Source organism: Lactuca sativa, chromosome 1 (genome assembly GCF_002870075.4).
Source record: "Lactuca sativa cultivar Salinas chromosome 1, Lsat_Salinas_v11, whole genome shotgun sequence".
Lineage (NCBI taxonomy): Eukaryota > Viridiplantae > Streptophyta > Magnoliopsida > Asterales > Asteraceae > Lactuca > Lactuca sativa.
The window spans coordinates 59900237-59921050 of NC_056623.2; the positions used below are offsets into that span (position 1 = coordinate 59900237).

Here is a 20814-nt window from a genome sequence, read left to right on the forward strand (position 1 = left end):
CCAAAAAGAATCATTTTTACAAGTTGAAATTATTTTGGACCTTAGCTAGAAAAATACAAACCACATGAACCATTTCTCCGGTATAAACAAATATAGGGATCAAAACCACACGTTTTTTTTTTTAAAGAATCAAAACCACAATCAAAATTAATCTATGTCAACTGGACAAAATTATCAAAGTTAAAACTTTGTGGGACCTTACCATCAAAAAATTGAAAACAATTTTTTTTCTAAAATTAATTCAAGTTAGAATAGTCTAAATTTGGATAACATACACCCCTTTAATAAGTTACTTTTGATGTCCATAGGTACGATGACTTGACATTATATACATATGGTATGACCCTACGTTTATGGGGTCCATTGTCCCTTTTTCTATATATATGTACCCGAAAATAAATTTACACATTCAGTTACATACAAATTTCGCAGCCATGGATACAAAACCATCTGGTACACCCACCAAAGGAGGTTGGATCACCTTCCCTTTTCTCATAGGTATGTATATGTTCTTCTTTTGTTTAACTTTTAGTTTTAGAATCCAAATCTCTTTCAAATCATAACACAAAACCATTTTTCTATCTAAATATAGCAACGATGGCTGGTTTGACACTAGCCGCAGGAGGATGGACAAATAATATTATCGTATACCTAATCAATGAATTTAATATCAAAAGCATCGATGCTGCTCAAATAGCAAACATAGTCAACGGTTGCACCACCTTGCTTCCAATCCTAGGAGCCATACTCGCTGACTCGTGTTTTGGATCGTTTACAATAATTTTGGTTTCATCTTTTATATCTTTGGCGGGCATACTCCTCCTAACCCTAACCGCAACACTCGACTCGTTAAAGCCCGCACCATGCGAAAATGGGTCGGACCTTTGTGTGGGCCCATCAAAAAGTCAACTCGCAATCTTGTACATGAGCATGGCTCTTTCGAGCATGGGGCTCGCAGGTACACGGTTCACGTTAGCAACAATGGGAGCAGATCAATTCGACAACCCTGAGGATCAAGGGGTTTTCTTTAATTGGCACTTTTTTACCTTGTATGTCGGGTTACTTGTTAGTGTTGTGGGGATTATTTATGTTGAAGACAATATGAGTTGGGGATTGGGTTACGGTTTATGTGTTGCTGCTAATTTGATTGGTTTAGTGATTTTTGCGGTAGGAAAGAGTAGATATCGGCTACTGAAACCACAAGAGAGTCCGTTTACTCGATTGGCTTGTGTTGTGGTAGCGGCTTTCCGGAAAAGAAAAGTTTTGTTGTCAACGAAGAGTGAGGATTATTGTCAAGAGTCATATGAAGGAACAAAATTGGTTAGAACAACTCCAACAAATAGCTTCAAGTAAGTATCTACAAGTTTTTATATATTTATTTTAGGGTGGAATATATATATATATATATATATATATATATATATATATATATATATATATATATATATATATATATATATATATATATAGAGAGAGAGAGAGAGAGAGAGAGAGAGAGAGAGAGAGAGATGAAGACATATTAAGATTTGTGATTCTCTTAATAATAATTTTTGTTAATCAGAAAAGTTGATATAACTAAAATAAAAAAAAAAGTCTCATAATAAATTGGTATGATATTTATACATTGTTACGTTATATCAGTAAAAAGATGATAAAAATTTACTGTCATATATTGTTTCGTAAAGCTTTAAATACACGCAATTGAGCACTTAAATTGTATATTTTAGCTTTTTAAATATTCAAATACTAGAATTAATTAGATACACATATTCTTTACTTATACTTTAAAAGTATTTTTCTTTTTCGTCATAATGGATGGTAATAATTTGGTGATATGAACATTTTTGAATAAGCCAACTTAATGTTGTAACTTTTATTGAGTAAACAATAAATAAATAATTATCTAAAGCTCTATTTGATTTGTAATATCAATAAAATTTTATTTTTAACTTTTTTTTAAGCTTTTTTTAAAGTTTCTTTTTATTCTAATAGTTAAACATCATTTTCATGCACTTGAGATATTTTTTCAAACATTAGTTTATAACAAAAAAGAAAAAACCATAAAAATAATATAATAGTTGTTATAGTATTTTAATATTTATCATTTATACCATTTTAATCAATTTAAATCCTTTGTTTCATATAATTGTTGATTTTATTTTGTATATCAATATATTAGTTAATTAGTTAAAAAGTATAAATATAAAATATAATTAAAAAGAATAAAATAAAAGTATTATTAAGATGAGATAATTATATGTAATAAATAAAAAATTAATAAGTGGTAAGAGAATATCAAATAGTTTAATAATAAAATAAAATTATCCATATATTGAATAATAGTTGAAATAACAATAGCTAGGGTATCCCATGCTTCATGATGGGCCGAAATAACATACATCTTTCTTATAGATAACCATATACCAACCTAAGTATAAATTTGATGAAGTACATAATACAATCTCCTCAAAATCCAATATTTCTTACAAAAAATAAATATACCAAATAATATTAAATAAAAAACAAGACAAGTTGCAGGAAATAGCAACACATGTTACCTCCTTTTTTACCAATATAAGCAATGTACTTTGTTTTTACTTATAACAACAACATACTTACATATGTTTACCCATAATAGCAACATACTTGTATTTCTTCGTGCATGCACCCTCACTTCATTTTCTCAATCATGTACGTTTCCGTTGTTGGGTAATCTTGATGGATCAAGTCGGGATTTTGGTTATAGGTTAGTGGGCCACTAAATACTAGAATAAGTTAGGTTTAGTTGGTCTTTGGAGGACCGAGTCTAGAGGAAAATAACGTGGCTTAGTAGCCACTTTAATAGGAGCACATGCACCTACACTTGTTAGGGTTATTACGTATTCTTTCATGTTTATATAGCTGAGTCTGTAGTCTTTTTTGTGTGTGTAATCAGTCTCTTTCGAAGGTAATATATACAGAAATTGTTGTTTTGATTGGTGTTAAAAGGGTGAGTCCAGGCCTAAACTAACATTTGTGTGCTCTTTCCATGCCTTTCATAAAAGAATGCTTCACCACTTGCTTTAACAACCAATTTAGAGGTAGTTTGTGTTCCATAGTCTGTTTGCATATCATCGACATTCATAATCAAATAGAAAAGGGTTAAGGTTTTGAAATGGCAACTTACTTTCAGTCAAAATTTGAGGTTTTTTTGGGCGGTCAAGGTGCATATGTGGTGTTGAATGTTGATGTCACGTTCACATGGGTATAAACTCAGGAAGCATGCTCATGTCATCTTTTATAATGTTTCTTGTCACTTTATCAAGCAACTCAGTAATTTGAATTTCACCTTCACCATAATCATCTAAAAAATCTTTAAAATCATGTTCCAAACTTTGATCCTGATTGATTGCTATGTTCAATACATATTAGAAAGGGAAATGCAAATTGTCACATAAACACATAATTCCAATTTACTGCTTTTAAAAGTAATTTGTCCTAATAAGAAACAAAGATTTTAATTATTTTCTAATTAGTTTGTTGTACTTAAATACCATGTTATAATATCGCATTTGTGTATTTCGATTCCTCTCTTTCTTTTCCATTAAAAAAACAAAATGCCCTCAATCTTTGATTTTACATCCAAAGCGAGAGAACATAAACACTTACATTTGTGGGGTTGTCATATTAGCAGAGTGGCATTCACCCATCACTATCGGATATCCATTTGAAAAATGCACCCGATGTTTCTCAATCTTTTTCCAAAATCAAAGTCAAATTCAATTTCTATACCCATAAAAAACCTTCGAGTCAGATCTCAGAGAGCACTACAACATGTTATTCCTCCCTAAATTGTGCATACACATTTTGAACCTACATATAAGAAATAAATCTCATTTTAAATGGCGTTTAAATAGTGAAAATCAAATGATCTTTTGAAAATTTGCTTATCCAATTCATGAGCCCTTGTATGAGTTTTTTGACTTGTTTACTACCATCTAAGGACCATTTTTAATAACTTATGTCAAGCTTAGCTATTTAACATTTCAAGGATGTATTGCTATATGACTTCTCTTTAATGGGTTTTTTTTTTCAATTTTTAAGATTGATTTTTCTTATTTAGCAATGGTCTATCCTTTTTTTTTAACTCTTGATTACTCGTTTCAATAAATGATTCTGAAAAACAACACATTGTTGATGTAAAATCCATATATATATATATATATATATATATATATATATATATATATATATATATATATATATATATATATATATATATATATATATATATTCTCCTGTGTTTTTGTTTTGTTTGTATTGGGGTTACACATTATGGATACACATACTTGAAGTTCAAATAAAATCTATATATATATATATATATATATATATATATATATATATATACCAAATTTTGTTATGCTTTTTTTACCGGCTAAGGTCACCCTTTAATGCATTCAGATCACCCTTTTATACACTAATCATGATGCAAAAGCAAGCACCACAAACTTATGCTATTCTTTTGTGGAAAAAAAAGACTATTCTTTCAGCAATCCTGATTAGTGTATAAAACGTTAAAGAAACATACTTACGTATTTTACACACCATATACATATAATCCCCTTATCAACCAACATAATAGCATATATCTTTAGTGATTCAACATTCAAAATCTACGGAAAAGAAAAACCCGTAGAATACACAACACACAAAGACACACAACAAATAAACAAAAATCCACAAAACTTACAAATACAAGTATAAGAGATTAAGAGGCATTGATATTTGATAGATATAGAATATCCTAAAACTAATTGAATCAGATGAAAATGAGTACCTATGGAACTGAGATTCAGAAGGGGAAAGGTTATCAACACCTTTAGCAATACTATCGCAAGATACCCTATTAGGGGAAAGGTTATCAACACCTTTAGCAATACTATCGCAAGATACCCTCTTGGAAATTCAACTAGGGGAATAAAACCCAGATCGAAAAATGGATATAGATGGAAATATCTTCCTTTAACCAAGATGAGGAACTATAGGAATGAAACCCATGATGTATTTTCCATTAACACAACAAATAAACAAAAATCTCTCATGCGTTTAAGTTGATGGTGTGGGCGTGTATGATGAGTTTTCTTGAACAAATTTTTGGAGTAGTCAAAGCACAACCAAATAAATATTTTCTCCAAACCATCAATTCTCTGGTTGTTGATGGTGGTGCATCCGAAGCGAGACCTTCAACACCTAATGTAAATGGTTTAGTTTCAGTAGAAGTGGAGGTAATTGGAGATGCATACAATGAAGCAGGAGGTGTCGACAGGTGTTACATTCCTGGATTAAGACTACTAGGTGTGGTCAACATGTTATTACATGTTATCACATCCAAAGTGTCCACATCATCATCCTAGTCAAAATTTGGTGTTATAACACCAAATGTAGAAATGGACAACACCAAATAACATGAGATAACACATACTATCTTCTATTTCTTTTTTTTGGATGTTTTTAATTTCTATTATTCTAATTTGTTTTATTTTTTTATTTTTTTCATATATCTATTAAAAACATATAAATTAATAAAACATAATTCCATTAAATAGTAAATTAAAAATACCATACAAACTTAAAAAAACATTACAAAACAAAAAAAAAATTGAACAAAAAACACACAATAGTCCTAATAATTAAAAAAAAAAACACCGACAAACTATTCTTCGTCCAATTATTTGCTCTCGATCTTTGCCTTCATTCTCCGTATCATTTCAGCTCATCTAAGTGGCAAATTTTCTTCGGTTGTCGTAAGAGTTGCTAAATCTTTCGATATGCGATCTTGTTCAACTTCTTGACGAAGGAAATCCAAATGCTCCCGTTGCAATTCATATATTTTATTTGCAATTTCCGTGTGGGCGTCGAATTTTTTTTTCATTTCCTCGTGCTCTCAAAACCGACTTCCATTCTCCTCCGCATGTCGTTGAGCGCGCTTCGCTTTGTCGCGCCCCATCGGTCGTCGTGGCGGAGAGATTTCCTCGATGTCGTCAAACTCGTTCGGGATCTCATCGGTGTCCGCATTGAGGTTGATGTTCGTGTGTCCGTCGGAAACGTCAACCGAACCCGAACCACGAGACCTATTTGATTGTTGTTCCAATGATGTTGGTGTTTTTATCCATTTTGGATCTTTCCTCACTATCTCCCATACTTTTTCGTAATCAATACGTGACCCATTTGCACGTGATATTCCTCCCTCGTGGTTCTAAACACATCGAAATCATTGGCACCACTTTGACGTTGCGAAGAAAGTTTGTTGTATATGGAATCGAAATCATAGTCATCCGATGGTGGAGAAAAATGAAGTTGAAGAAAATCAAGATTATGTAGACTAATGATTTTTTTATATTAGACTGAAAGGTAAAATAGGTAAATGATAGCCTCATATTACTTTCTCTACAAATCCTCCCAAAATGAGAGGAAAGGTAGGATAGAATATATATATAATCTTTGTTTTTTAGTCTGCCTTTTTATCTTTGCATATGTGGTTTACAAAGTGCAAATATTTCACCTATGGAAAAATAAACATTATCTTATTAAATATATAGCTCAAGCCACCAATGATTATATATTAAGCTTCGAAATAATGATATTGTAGCGAATATATAGCTCAAGCCACTATAACTAATGATTAAAAATGATACAGGTTCCTAAACCATGCAGCTCTAATAACAACTCAATTGGACACCACTTCAGACAAATACTCCATCAAAAAACCATGGAACCTCTGCACAATACAACAAGTCGAAGACCTCAAAACCCTAATCAGAATCTCCCCACTTTGGTCAACCGGTGTCATTATGTCCACCCCTTTAGCCATCCAAATGAGCCTAATGGTCCTCCAAGCTTTAGCCATGGATCGTCACCTCGGACCAACACACACCACCTTCCAAATCTCAGCAGGAACCATGATTGTCTTCGTTATGCTTTCATCATCCATCTTTATCGCCCTCATCGACCGTTTCCTTCTTCCCACATACCAAAAACTTACAAACACCTCCCTCACACCCCTACAACGCATAGGGGTGGGCCATGTTCTGAACGCGTTAGGCATGGCCATTTCAGCACTGGTTGAGTCAAAACGGCTTGCTATAGCTCGATCACATGACCTAAAAGGGAATTCAGTCGTGCCAATGTCAGTGTTTTGGATGGTTCCACAGCTTGTGGTTATTGGTGTTGGTGAAGCGTTTCATTTACCAGGTCATGTGTCGTTTTATTACCAAGAGTTTCCCAAGTCGATGAAGAGCACAGCTACTGCAATGGTGGCCATGTATATTGGAGTAGCCTTTTATTTGGGGACTGCAGTGGTTGATCTTGTGAGGAAGACCACAGGATGGTTGCCTGATGGGATTAATGATGGGAGGATGGATAACTTGTATTGGGTGTTAACTGGTATTGGGTTGATTAACTTTGGGTATTACTTGGTATGTTCGTGGAAGTACAAGTACCAAAATGTTGAAAAGATGGAACTTGATGATAGTTCTAATGCTCCTTGCTAAGTGATGTATATGCATACATTCTATGAGTAATTGAATCAAGAATCAATTAAATGATGGAGGACACAGGTGGATCAATGATCATCAAGTAAATTATGCCTACTACTATATAGAAGCTAAATGGAATAGAGGAACTTGTATTATAGGATATAAATGCTCCTTAAAACAATTGTAAGATCAGATATAATAAACTAAAATAAGCGAATTTTCACAGTTGTTGAGTTTACATTTTTGGTATTAATAAGCAACTGCATACTCTCTAGCTCCTCCATTCACAGTATCTATGCCAGCATTTACAATTGTCAATTCTATCATTGTACAACTCAGGGGAAGTGAGTGGAAATAAAAGATACACAAATCCAACTACCCCTGCCACAAATCCCACACTCACCATTCCTGAAATTTTTCAGATTTGAAAAATTATGACTATGTAATTGATCCATAATAATATAAATAGTTAATTGAAATGATGAAAATGTGTTTTGTTACTTGTCCTTGGAGAAAAGAATGCAGGAAGGCCCATGAAATTACAAAACATGTGCGACACAAGTGGTGCTGCTATATGTCCTGCAATTAACAACAAATATTATTATTTAGATAAATCACTAGCAATTAATAAAACATTTAACATCATTAATTTTTAATCATCACTCACCAGTTCGGACAAAAAGAAATGATGCATATGACCCAAAGATCACAGTGTACCCAAGCTGAAAACCTAAAAAATAGGAAAGAAATATTTGGTGAATATAATAAAAAAAAATCCTTCAGTATAAAGAAAATGTTAAAGGGCAAGTGAAAAAGTAGCAAATACCTACAACCATGCAAGCTTTCAGAAAACTGGAATCTTGATGCATGTAGAACTCCAGTAAATGATTTAAGTGAGCTGCAAAATATATGGTGTAAGAAAAGCTGTTTGACATGAATATGTGGAATAAAAGATGGTGAAAATAAAAAACTGTTGGACTCACCTAGGCTAAAGAAAACTGGAGAGAGAAGAATTACTGTATAAGGTTTAAATCCTCCACATAGAAGCAAAGGTATCATACAAGCTCTAAAAACCAACTCTTCTGTAAGTGGAGCCTGTAAATTTGATAAATTCTCACTTTATAAACTAAATGTTTAGATAGAACTTTGAAAACAAGAGACATAAGAAACTCACCACAATATAGAGTCTCCATGATGAAATATTGCATAAATGTGAATGGATCCAGTTGATGAAGTTTTGAAGAACAGTCTTTATGCCATGAAGTGATAGATCTATTTGTTGACCACTTTGCTCGGTCAACGAGGTCCAGAGTGAGAAGAACTTGAGGAGAAATGATCCGGTGTACATGAGAGATGTGAGGAAAAGAGGAAGGAGTACAGCTTCCCACTGTTTCATACATAAAAGTCCATTTCAGCAATTTACAATCTGCAAATCATGAAAGATACATAAATTGATAAAAACAAGTGTTTATGACTTTATTCATGTTTGATGCACCTGTGTACAAACATAAGGACTACTTACAGTGTGGTGTGGATGGATACCATAAGCACTAAACAAGTACGGTGTTTCCCAGCTCTTTATCTGGAACAATTAGGGAGGAATTTGGTAACATCAGTAAGTTGAAAAGGAATCACTTCTCTATGAACAGTTGTTTAAACCCTAAAACTGGTTGGAGAAAAATAAACTCTACTAAAAGAATGAAGTAGGGCCTAAAATGGGACTGTAACATCTAAAAATTGGTAGCTTTTGAGCTGAATGAAACTTCCGATGTTTAATTATGAATCATCTATTTAATTTGGCAAATTTTAAGCTGAATATGGTTTATTCGTCAATAGCATTTGAACTTAAAACCTAGTTTTGTGCAAAATTATCTCCTAAAACAAATAATACCAACGGATGATCGATTTTGTAAGAGATCCGATTTGTCTTTTACAACCTAGCAGTATGCAAAGCCAAAAAGCACAAAATCGCAATATAGCTTGTAATTGAATTTTTTTTTTCTTAAATTTTGTAATTGTCACGACAGAAAGCAATTACTAGTTCGAAAAGTCCATTGCTCTAATACTCATCGCTGATTTTGTCAATGACCATTGCAACTATCGAAATTTGCACTAGAAAGGGGATAATGGAAGTTTCAACTTACAGGAAGGATAAAAGCGCAGACAAGAAGCGAGACGAAGGTAGAAATACCAGCGCAAATGAACCGTCGAGTCATGTAGCTCTTGAAGGATGTGGGAGGTGGGAGACGGAGGATCAATGTGGGAGAGTAAAGAATGGCAACGTAGAAAATAGTCATAGCGGTACACGCCACGACTGCTACTGATACTGAAACGCCATCGCCGGCGCCGCCGTCTACCTCCATTTCTGATGGAATTGAAGACTGAATGTGTTTCTCCAGATTGGGGGTTCAATTTCTTCGTCGAACTGTTGACCTACAGAAGACTAGCCCACATCCTTAGGTATGATTCGTCTTCTTTTTTATTTGGGTGAAAAAAATGTTAAAACTTTTTTTTTTTTAAATAAAAGAGAAAATCATCAAAATAACGACCTTTCCTAGAGTAATTAAGATTTTTATAACAAAAATAACCACTAGTCTGTCTAAAATACGTGTATTTGATCCACTTTCTTGGCTTAAGGAAAGTGTAAGTTCTTGGACTCTAAGATGTTGAATTTCGATATTACCAGTTTGGCTTACCAAGCCTAAAATACGTATTTTAACATGTATAATTCAAGTCAAAACTATAGAATGAACACGCTAGCTGAAGTCATAAATATTTATAAGGCTGCGTTGATTGTGGTGGTTTTACTTCAATTTATGTTATGATGTTTAAGTTGTTGCACCTTCATATATTTTTGAAAGTTTTACATAACCCTTGGTTTTAGGACGTGAAGACCTATTTTTCCACAAATTATGCTTTGGTTTGAAATAATGTTTTTAAAGGGTCAAAACGTTCGACTCATATGACAAGTGTTTCAAATATGTGTCAGAGAATATGCTTAAATGTTAATATAGTGCTCGTGTTTAGTTCCCGAGTTAGGGAGAAATGTAAGAAAAGTTAAAAAAAAATGTTTCTTTCTCTCAAAATCCTTCCAAATTTGAAAGAAAGTTAAGAGGGCAAGTAATTATTCCATTTCCTTTTTTTCGTTTATTTTCTTAATGAAACTTGTAAACACCAATTGATTTTACTTTCCTTTCACTTCCATCAATTTCTCTTTTTTTTCCTTCGTTAAGTTGAATTCAAGAACAAGGTGTTAGTCTTAAACCATAGTGAATAAAGACGAATAGAAAGACGATGGTATGGCCCTATTATGTGCCTAGAATACAATGTAGGATCCTACATTCTTTTAGTGTTCAATGTTTTACTATATTTAAGAGCTAACACGTGGATTTCTTCAAAATGGTGAACACTCTCAATAACCGTTCGCCATATGTAGAAAAGCTTGTTGGAGGGACAATGAGGATACTCAATTGAATCGAAACTCGAAACTGACTCTTCTAAATAACTTCCCAATAACTTCTGATCAATGTAAGAAGAAACGAAGAAACATTGAAGAAGGGAAAAAAGCAAATGATGACTACTTTTTCAAGACATGTTGAAAAGGCATGACGAAAAACATAAAGAGGAGATGAAGAAGTTGGTTGGTGCCCGGTGGAAACCATATCCAAGATGTGAATGATGTTGGTGATAGGAAATACGATATTCCATACAACTCTAGGTGAACGGGCCAACGACTAAACCTCAGAACTATGAAGAGGAGGTGGTAAGGAAGAGTTGCACCTAAAAGGACTTCATTAGGGATTTGATTGTGTTACACACTTAGATAAATGTGATTAGAGATGACCTTCAACACATGTAGTGGTGGATCAACTTGAAACAGACACCGAAGAAGCATGTATTAGACCAATTAGCGTGGGAGGAGTTTCTAGATTACATTATTAAAGCCATGTCGGATTTTTAAAGTCACTTTGATATTTTTCTTAAAAATAAAATAAAACTAGCCAGAAGATAATAATGTAAGGGTCTAAAATACACACGAAAGAAATGAAATGGTTTTTCTCTTTTTTTTTTTTGGGAAGGGAACTTTCCTAACGAGGGTTTTCGGCCAGCTTTAACACACCGACTAATCCCCTACTACAAACATGAGGCTTTGTCTCATGTCATAGAGTCATTCAGACGAACCTCCATGAACACAAAGGTTGATTAGTGTCCGGATTTGAACATTGTTCAATAGGTTATTCACTATATCTTTCGCATGCCTTATCAAGTCGACACAACCCAAGTAGTTTGATTTTTCTCTTTTACATATAATATATTGTGTTTTTGTGGAATTTTCTTATATAACGGGTTTAAACCCAAAAGATTATAAATGTTTCATGTAGGTTTACCAATTAGTATTTGTGACATCCCCAAAATCTCGACCAGAAAAGACCATTTTTCATTTATGCTTTAAAAATATTTTCAGAGTAAATCCTTTCGATTTGAAAGAGTTGCGGAATTTGTTCCCAAAAACAAAACACGATAAAACAATGTTTACCAAAGCATTTCATAAAAGAAATGTATTTTTCATTATATAATCAAAACTCGGGGTGTCATGTTCCGATACAGACCAATAAGCATAAACGAATACATTACAAGTCATTCAACAAATATATACATATACAGACTTGTAATCAAAACAACTGATGGTTCATCCATCTCATGCCCTTGCGCCACTTCCTGTAATACAATTAAAACTGAGTGGGTCAGGCTTGGGAGCCTGGTGAGCATATAGGGTTTTCAACCCACAATAAATAATCATATTTAATTTTCACCAACCAACAATAACCCAATTACCCATTCCCGTTATTCTCACTTTATGTCCCTAAAACAACTAACACAAGGGACCTAGTCTAAGAATATTTCATCGGGGTGACAACACATGCTTCGGGGGTACCTCAGCAATATAAGTCAAATAAGGCAACCATGAGGGGGATGGAGTACAGCGAATGAACACTCAAGTTCATTAACACCTACAGGTGGCAAACTGCTAATGTTTCCACAAGACTGTCTAGAATAGCCAGTGGTCGTCATCTAAACTCCGCTAGATGACTAAATCAAACAACAACGAGGCCTCTCATCTGTTTATTACACACCAACTATCTACCCATGTTCTACCCAACATATTAGTAGATAAAATATACATTTTTATACATAGTTTTGAAAACCTGTATAGCATGCTTTAATCAACACATAATCCACATAACAGATGAGGCACACACACACATAACACATATTTCATAGAGAATAACTCAGATCTATGAGATAGAAGAGAGTGAATATACATTCACACATATAACAACAAATTATATACATATAGCACGTATTTTATATATAATACTTTATAATAATGTGTTGGAAGAAGGTAACTACACACTCACTTGATCAGAAGATGATCTGACAGCACTACGGCTTATAGAAGCAGCGTCTCTCCGTAGATCTGGAAGATCTTCACAAAAACCGGGCTCCTCGCGGGCAGGGCTTCGGCTCGGGAATAACGCTCTTCGGGATTCGGGGTACAATCGGCACGCAAAACGAGGCAAAGGACTAGAGAGAAGGAAGAAATTTTGAATGAGAAATGAGCTGCCTTCGGATCCCCTTTTATAGTGCTGGACCCTCGCACGTACGCGGGGCGTACGAGGCTACGTGGGGCGTACGCCTCGGGGGTCGTCAGCGCTTACGTCATCGGCCCTCATACGTCATTGTATACGACTTCGGAATACTCGAGTGCCATTCGCTGTACGCGGGGCGTACAGCAGTACGCGGCGCGTACTTCGGATAGACCGCCTAACCCTTCTTCGGATAATATCGGAGGATAAATAAAAATAAATATTAAATATTTATTAAACTTCAAAAATTCATATCTCTTTCATACGAACTCCGTTTTCGACGTTCTTTATATCCACGCGAAGGTGAAACTACGCTCTACAACTTTCGTTTAGACTCCGTCGGCTCATTTTGACTTTTATTTTTATTAATTATTTTTAGGAGGCTCGGACAGGAAAACTTCGTTATAAAATCATAACTTCTTCGTCCGACGTCCGTTCTCGCCTATCTTTTCATCGTTTCGCTACTAACAACGAGATCTTCGATTCTCATTTAGATTGTTTCGGCTAAAAACTGCTCGATCTCAAATCGAGTATTTCGGGCTGCACACCGCTAAGCCGAAACTTCGATAAATCATAACTTCCTCGTACGAAGTCAGATTTGGGCGTTCTATATACATTCGGAAACCTCGTTTCAACTACTACAACATTATTCAAAGATATTAAGTTTATTTTACACTTAAATTTTGACGCTTATTTTTATTCTTAATTAATCAAACCACATAATTAAGCAATTAAGCACAAAACACATAATACTCAAATAATACACTTTTATTATTTCAAAACGGGTTACAAAGGTTAACCTAGACTATTACATCAACAAAAATGCCTAACCTAGAAACGCGGGCGTTACAGTATTACCCATCATAAAATATAAATTTCAGCATAAACATAAAATTATTTAGTTTTAACAAACCCAAAAAATTAAATAACATAATGGGTTTTTTTAAGAATTAAGATATAACAAATTGAGTTTTTCTACTGCACTAATGATAATTACATGTGTTTTATACAAAATTTTCTAGGGAATACAATAACAAATTGGGCTTTTCTTGTAAAAATGTGTATTACACAAAATTTCCATTCATGTGTTTAATGTTGGATATTGCATAAATTATGATTAATGACAATAAGCAAGTATGAGAAAACATGTAATCTTGTTATACAAATAAAAAAGTAGATTTTTTTTGTCATGTGTCATCATATTAGACCTCCTAATTAATGTTTTCAACCTATTGATTTTCCATTTCAAATTTGAAATTTTAAATTTCCTATTTTATTTACATTAAATTAAATAACATTAGAATATAATAAATTAGTACTATTATAAGGTGATATAATTTTATAGATTTATTTTGCATCAATTATTATAATTTTATATAACTAAAAATATATCTTTTAATTAATAATTTATTTAAAATAACTTATTAATAATTTTAAGTTTTAATATGAAAGTTTAATTAATTTTATAAAGTGGTTCTCACGGGTTATAAACTAGTTTATTTAATATCGTGTTAACATTCTATTAATTCTAATAAAGTAATCACAAATTTTTCATCAAATTTTTTCATGTCACATTATTGCAACTCAACACATCAATAAATTTATCTCCACTATATTAAAGTTTTTGCACAAAGCTTATTTATGGTTCATATTTATTTGTAATTAATAAAATTAAAAACTAAAATAAAATTACTCTTGATTTTTCTTTGATAAACAAATTTAGCTTAGCATTACATTTTATGGTGTATTTTCCAAGATATCATGTAGTCTTCAATTCCAATACACTTGCCAAGTTGCAAGTAATTGACAACTTCACAATAAATTATTCAACAAAAATTCCAAAAACAAAGGAAAAACTAACTTAACTAATTTAAAGAGAGACGTAAGATGTGGTATTTGAATCTGGTTTTGGTGCAGCTTTCAAGTAAAGTGGGTGTAGTGCATGGCGTTCTTTGGGTTCAACATTCACCCACTTACGTCCACTCAGCGTATGACGTTCAAATTTGACACACCCTTCTTTCAAAGCATAAAGCGTATGATCTTTTCCCATTCCAACATAATCACCTGGGTGGAATCGAGTGCCTCTTTGTCTTACAATGATATTCCCAGGTATCACACTTTGTATAAATTTCCCAAATATTAACAAAATAGAAAAAAGAAATAAAATTTAATACAATACAAATTTAGATACTAACCTCACCACCGAACTTCTTGACACCAAGCATCTTGGGTTTTGAGTCGCGTCCATTTTTTGTGGAGCATGTTGTTTCTTTGGTGGCCTAGCGTCTGAATATCATGCTTAATCTATCTCCAGATACATCTATGCACGATTCAGTTTCAAATAAATGTTATGTTACCACAAGATAAATGCAAAATAGAAAGGATTTTATGTAAGAGTTATACCACTTGCAGAGGTGTAAACAGGGATTCTAGTAACCAAGTTGCTAACAATTAATCTCATACACAATGAGGTTGCAAAATTCATCCTCCCTTCCCTGACCCTTTTTATGTAACTAAAACATGTATGTAGGCAAATCAAATTCAAAACAACATGTGGAACTATTGGAAATTTATTAGTTGATGGTTAACTATCTAGCCCCTTCAAATGTAGTTAGGTTATTGTTACTAGGAAGACCAACATCTACAATTGTGAACTCCTGGCATAATTTAACCAAAATCTGAGTTTTAGCAATTAACATATAAGAGTTGTACTTCAGTTTCAAAATATGAGTTTCAAATTCAAAATCAGGCTGCAATTCACATAAACAGCCATCGTCGCTGCAATAGTAGTCCACTGACAGTGATGGAGGCGTGGATGAAAATTGAAATCGTGAATCAACGTCGATGGGAAGGTGAAAATTGAAATCATAATTATCATTATCAGATTAGGATTTAGGGTGTAAAAAGTACTAAAACAAAGACACATACCCTTGTGAGTCTGACGCTGTGGAATGAAGAAAGGAGTTCTGAAATCGACTACTGGAAGTGGAGTCCAATAGTAAGAAAGTAAGAACGTGTTTGGTTCACGAATTGAATTTCAAAGTATTTAGAGGGGTTGAAATGTAAATTCATGATAAAAACAATTGTGTTTAGTAAAAAATCAAATAAATTGTAAAATTTTAAATTCTATTAACATATGAATTTGAATGAATTGGTATTTTTTTTACTAATAACAAATATTTTATATTCAACTTATAATTTTGTAACATCCCGAGTTCAGAAGTGCAAGTTTAGGGTTCAAAGTGTAAATGTGAAAGAGCAACTCGGCGAGTCCATGGGTGGACTCGGCGAGTAGGGTCGCGATTCTGGTCGCGTGTTAAGTGTCCAACTCGGCGAGTCGGCGGCTGGACTCGGCGAGTTGGTGTTGGGTGGAGAAAACCCTAATTTCGGAGGATGAGCCCTATATAAAGGACATTATACCCTCTCCCCAGCCTCTTTACCCTCTCTTGAAGTCCAGAAAACCCTATGCACGTTTGTGAAGTGATTTGAGAGCATTTGAACCTTGGAGAAGAGATTTTGGAAGAGATCTTAGAGAGTTAAGAGGCTTGGAGCAAGGGGCTTTGCAAGGATTCAGATTTCTCTTCTGTTGGAGCTTCCTTTTGAGGTATTATTTCGTTGCTTGGGCTGTTATTCATCTAGATTCATCATTTTGGAGTATTTGGAAAAAATAGCTTGTGATATTTTTGAGTTTGGAGGTTAGATCTGAGGTTGCTACCTCAGATCTGGAATGGAGAAGGTCTAGAGTGCATTAAAGTCCTTGTTCTTGAGTGATTGGTGAAGCCATCTTGACCCAAACCCTAACCCTAGAGTGTTATATGCTTAGATCTCCTTGGATTCACGTAAAGTTTGCCACTTTACGTGATGGATGGGTTATAGAAGGGTAGATCTATGGTTTAGATCATCTGCATGGCCTGGGAAACTTCTGTATGGATTAAGATATGGGGGTACTCGGCGAGTCACAAGGGTGTACTCGGCGAGTTGCATGAAGGTGGGCAGGAACTCGACGAGTTGGAAGAATAACTCGGCGAGTTGGTTGAAGATAGCCTTGGACTCGACGAGTCTGTTCTTGGACTCGGCGAGTCTGGTCGTGAGGTCCTAACCTTCTTCTGGTTGAGCCGTGAATCGGTGAGTCAAGGGAGGACTCGGTGAGTTGAGTGCGAGGGGACTCAGAGTTGTGGGACTCGGCGAGTCTCGGGGTGACTCGGCGAGTAGAGTCGCGAATTGGAGAAGTTCTGAGCATGGGGACTCGACGAGTCATCGGGTTGACTCGGCGAGTAGAGTCAGTCAGGAGGTTGACTTTGACTTTGACTTGGACCAAGGGTTGACCAGTTGACTTCCCGGGGTATTTTGGTAATTGTTGGCATTTGTTTTGAGTTCAGTGTTGGTGTTGGCTAGTGGTGGAGATCATGTCAGTGGTCGGAGCAGCTCGGTCTTATCTTTTCAGTCGGCAGTTGCGAGGTGAGTTATCCTCACTATATCAACAGGGTCTACGGCACCAAGGCCGGCCCTTTATCGGATTGTGATCCGGGCATCGTTGTTATGTTATTGTTTTGCTATGTTTGCATCCTGGTAGTTAGGATGGTATATGTTAGAGACCTGGTTAATGTCGGTATCCTGGTTAGGATGATGTTATGTTATGTGATCTGCTAAAAACCGCTCGAACTAAAATTCGACTAAGCCAAAAACCGTTGAGTTCCTATTAATGAGATATTCAACTCTCATTTAGTTCGCATAAGCCAAAAACCGCTCGAACTAAAATTCGAGTTTCGGGCTGTGCACTGCTAAGCCGAATCTTAGAAAAATCATGACTTCTTCATACGAAGTCAGATTTGGGCGTTCTTTTTATGGATTTTCTCGGTTTAACATATTCTACGACTTTCGTTTAGATCACTAAGGCTAAAAAGTCCTCCATCGTAAATTCACTATTTACGCTTCCCGGTGCCGTGTCGGTTCCGTCGCGAAACTTCGACGGGCTATAACTTCTTCGTTATAACTCGGATTTCGGCGTTCTTTATATGTACGAAAACCTTGTGACGTATTCTACAAAATGGTTAAGATTATTTAACAATGAGCGCGATACTTCTATTGATCGCTTTGATTTCAATTGTTTGGTTTAAGTCGGACGCTACATCAAACTTGGTTCTCCGAACCACGTAACATACTTATCATAATCGGACTCAATTCGATATGACCACTAGGTTCGGAATAACAATCATCCTCTTAGTCATTACCGAAACGATGGTAACAACATGCTTGAATAAAACGAAATCATTTACTAGCTTCTTGGTAACCTTGTGACTTTCCCTGATCCAAGCGTGAGTCCTGTGCTTTCGGTAGTATATGCATCTACTACCTTTCACACCTACTCGTACTCGTCCCAAGTATTGTCCCGCAGTTTTTTTTCCAAGTCACCATAGAAGAAAATCACATAACAGCTTATTACATCAAATATCAAAACGAAGGTTTATTATTCCTTGAAACTATTACACAGGTGTTCAAGTTCACCCTAGACTGTGCCTCTAATAGGCTACATCATATGATTCTATGGCTACTTCATAACTCGACCTTTGGATGTCAAGCCTTCACTCCTGAATCCTTGCATTGTCATCTGCTTCGTCAATGATCATTTGAAATGCTCTCGCCTTTGGCTTTGGCGGCACATTTGGTTTTGTTGCCCCTTCTCTCTTTGGGCAATCTTGCTTGAAGTACCCTTCCTCATTACATTCGTAACACACCCTTTTGTTGAATTTACACTCGTTGGCATAATGCCCATGCTTCCCACACTTGAAACAAGTCACCTCCTCACCGCATTTTCCAGAGTGTTTCTTTTTGCACTTCTCGCACCATCTTTCTTCACTCCCTCCTCCTCTAAACTTCCTTGTACTGGACTTTCTTCTCTCATAGGGCTTCGCAGACCCCTCAAACTTCCTCTTTTCGCCAACCTCGGTCTTGTTGGCAGCTCTTCCCTTGATCATCTCCTCAACCGACTTGGCAGCCCAGATAGCTGCCTCCAAAGTAGGTGTCTGATGCACTGGCACCGCGTACTCCCATGGGAGTCCTTTTGCATACTTGTCGATTTTTTTCAGCTCATCCAGAACAAGACGTAAGGCGAACTCCATCTTCTCTGTGAAGTTGTTGGTGTATTCATCAATAGACATGCTTCCTTTCTTCAAGGTAAGGAATTGGTTTGCTAGCTCGAGCAGATTTTGGGCTGAGCAGTACCTACATTTGAACTGCACCAAAAACTCCGCCCACGTCAGTTGTAGGGGCACATTGGGGCTTAGAGTCTTCCCTAGAGTGTTCCACCAACGAACCGCGCCTCCTCTGAACTGGCGTACCGCAAACGTGGTTTGTAGTTTGCCTCTGCAACCACATGTCATGAAAGCTAACTCCATCTCGGAGATCCAATACATGACCCCAATCGGATCTTCCTTTCCAGTGAAAGTCGATGGCTTGCAAGTCATAAAATCCTTGTACTTGCATCCATTCCTCTCGACTCCGTCACCTTGGTTGTTTTGTCGAACTATTGGTGGGTTGACTTGACCAACGGTTCCACTGTTGTTATACATGATATTTCTTTTTTTGAGTTATGATAGAACAACATGCTAGTACTAGGCTAGGGATCTTAAGGATTTCATGATAATGTTGCCTGATTTATGATGCCTGCTAGCCTAGGGTTTCTTCTGTGGGAGATTTCCAGTGTTCCTCTAGGAGTGAGGGTTGAGTGCTTGTTATGTATGTTCTTCACTAGGGTGTTGTTGTGATAATTGATACAAATATGGGTAGGTGTGGAAGGTAGTATGGGCCCGTACTACTGAAAGCACAGGACCCATACGCGTATCAAAGAAGCCACAACCTCTAGGGTTGAGTTGGGGGTTGGTTCCCGGGTTAGTGGGAAGTATCTGAGATCTGGCGATGTTTTTCAGTATGGTGGTTACGAGGCATGCTGGGAGCGGATCCGGGTCAGGATCGGGAGCAGGAGAGGACGGTCAGGGTGGGTCAGTACCGCCCGAGGTTATTGGTCAAATGAGCACAGACGAGTTGGATGCTAGGATTCGTGAAATCCTGCATGATGAGGTTGCTGTGTTGTTCCGAGCCGAGTTGTCAGAACTGTTTGGGTCGATCAAGACCACCATGGTTGAGTATTTTGATGAGCGCTATGCGGGTCTCACAGAGACGGCTGCCGCGGCGGCTACATCGGCTGTAGCAGCGGCCGGGGGAGGAGCCGGTAGAGGTTTTCAGTATCGGGACTTCGATAATACGAAGCCCCCTACGTTCGATGGAGTTCAGGACCCGATTGTTGCTATGAGATGGTTGTCGGACGTGGAGGGGTGTTTCTTCACGTGTTCATGCCATGCTGATCAGAGGGTGAGGTGTGATCTGAACCTATAGAGGCTCGGGGCGAAAGATTGGTGGAGATTGACCACGGGGTCATATTCGGATGCGCAGAGGGCTGCGGTTTATTGGGACCAGTTCCGGGAGATGTTTATCACTCGTTATGTTCCGCGGGTTGAGAGAGAAAGGTTGGCTCAGGAGTTCCTGGAGCTGAAGCAAGATTCGGAGTCGGTGACGGAGATCACCAGGATGTTCACTAAGAGGGCGATGTTTTGCCTTGAGTTCGCTTCGGAGCAGGCTCAGATGTCCCGATA

The 20814-nt window shown here is 36.1% G+C and overlaps 2 protein-coding genes across 2 annotated transcripts; one reads left to right on the forward strand and one right to left on the reverse strand.

Moving 5' to 3' along the window:
* Positions 1-360: 360 nt before the first annotated feature.
* Positions 361-7742, forward strand: LOC111905035 (protein NRT1/ PTR FAMILY 2.7). Its single transcript, XM_023900723.2, has 3 exons — positions 361-498; positions 593-1349; positions 6680-7742. The coding sequence occupies exons 1-3, from the start codon at positions 384-386 to the stop codon at positions 7530-7532; spliced, it is 1725 nt and encodes a 574-aa protein (XP_023756491.2). The 5' UTR covers positions 361-383; the 3' UTR covers positions 7533-7742.
* On the reverse strand, positions 7684-9983 carry LOC111905036 (CAAX prenyl protease 2). Its single transcript, XM_023900724.3, has 8 exons — positions 9662-9983; positions 9040-9099; positions 8692-8904; positions 8501-8612; positions 8344-8415; positions 8185-8247; positions 8019-8096; positions 7684-7925 (listed from the first exon to the last, which is right to left on the reverse strand). Exons 1-8 carry the CDS (start codon positions 9878-9880, stop codon positions 7789-7791), a joined length of 954 nt encoding a protein of 317 aa, XP_023756492.1. The 5' UTR covers positions 9881-9983; the 3' UTR covers positions 7684-7788.
* Between the last annotated feature and the right edge of the window lie 10831 nt (positions 9984-20814).